At 36.8% G+C, this 500-nt stretch overlaps 1 protein-coding gene across 1 annotated transcript in view; it reads left to right on the forward strand.

The window, feature by feature from the left end:
- Positions 1 to 235, forward strand: part of LOC129903641 (uncharacterized) — a 693-nt gene extending 458 nt beyond the window's left edge. The window contains exon 1 of the mRNA XM_055979189.1: positions 1 to 235. This exon is cut by the window's left edge and continues 458 nt beyond it. Coding sequence (XP_055835164.1) covers positions 1 to 235 — 235 coding nt within the window.
- Positions 236 to 500: the final 265 nt, after the last annotated feature.

Genomic DNA, 500 nt, shown 5'->3' on the forward strand with positions numbered 1-500 from the left:
GGACTTGGAGATAAGAAGGAAGAAGAAGAAGAGGGTCGTGGATGACCGACCAAGGATTAGGTGGGGTCATTTGACTCCGTCTAGTGCCCTAGAGATGGGGGATAAGTTATTGGCTATGGGGACTGGGATAGTAGGGGGGGATGCGAGCAGTATTTGGGATAGGACAGCCAGCTGCAATAGGGAAACAACTAGAGAGGTACTGGGGGTCTCACGAGGCCGCCAGGGTGGATGTTGACACCCAATTTTGACCAACACTTAACTGTTTTCGGATTGCTATCTTAATAAATAGGCATTTTTTTCAAAGTTATTTCTTTATTAAGTAAATAATTTATACTTAGTTTTACCCAACAAAATGTGTATTTTTACGTTCGTAATTTATATTATTTTGCTATTTATTATTATTATAACTATTATCTTTACTATTTTAAATAACGAGCCTCATATGTTCGAATATTTTCATGTGTCTATTTAGCACATATGAAAAAATAAATATTTCTTAA

This window comes from Solanum dulcamara, chromosome 9, assembly GCF_947179165.1.
Source record: "Solanum dulcamara chromosome 9, daSolDulc1.2, whole genome shotgun sequence".
Lineage (NCBI taxonomy): Eukaryota > Viridiplantae > Streptophyta > Magnoliopsida > Solanales > Solanaceae > Solanum > Solanum dulcamara.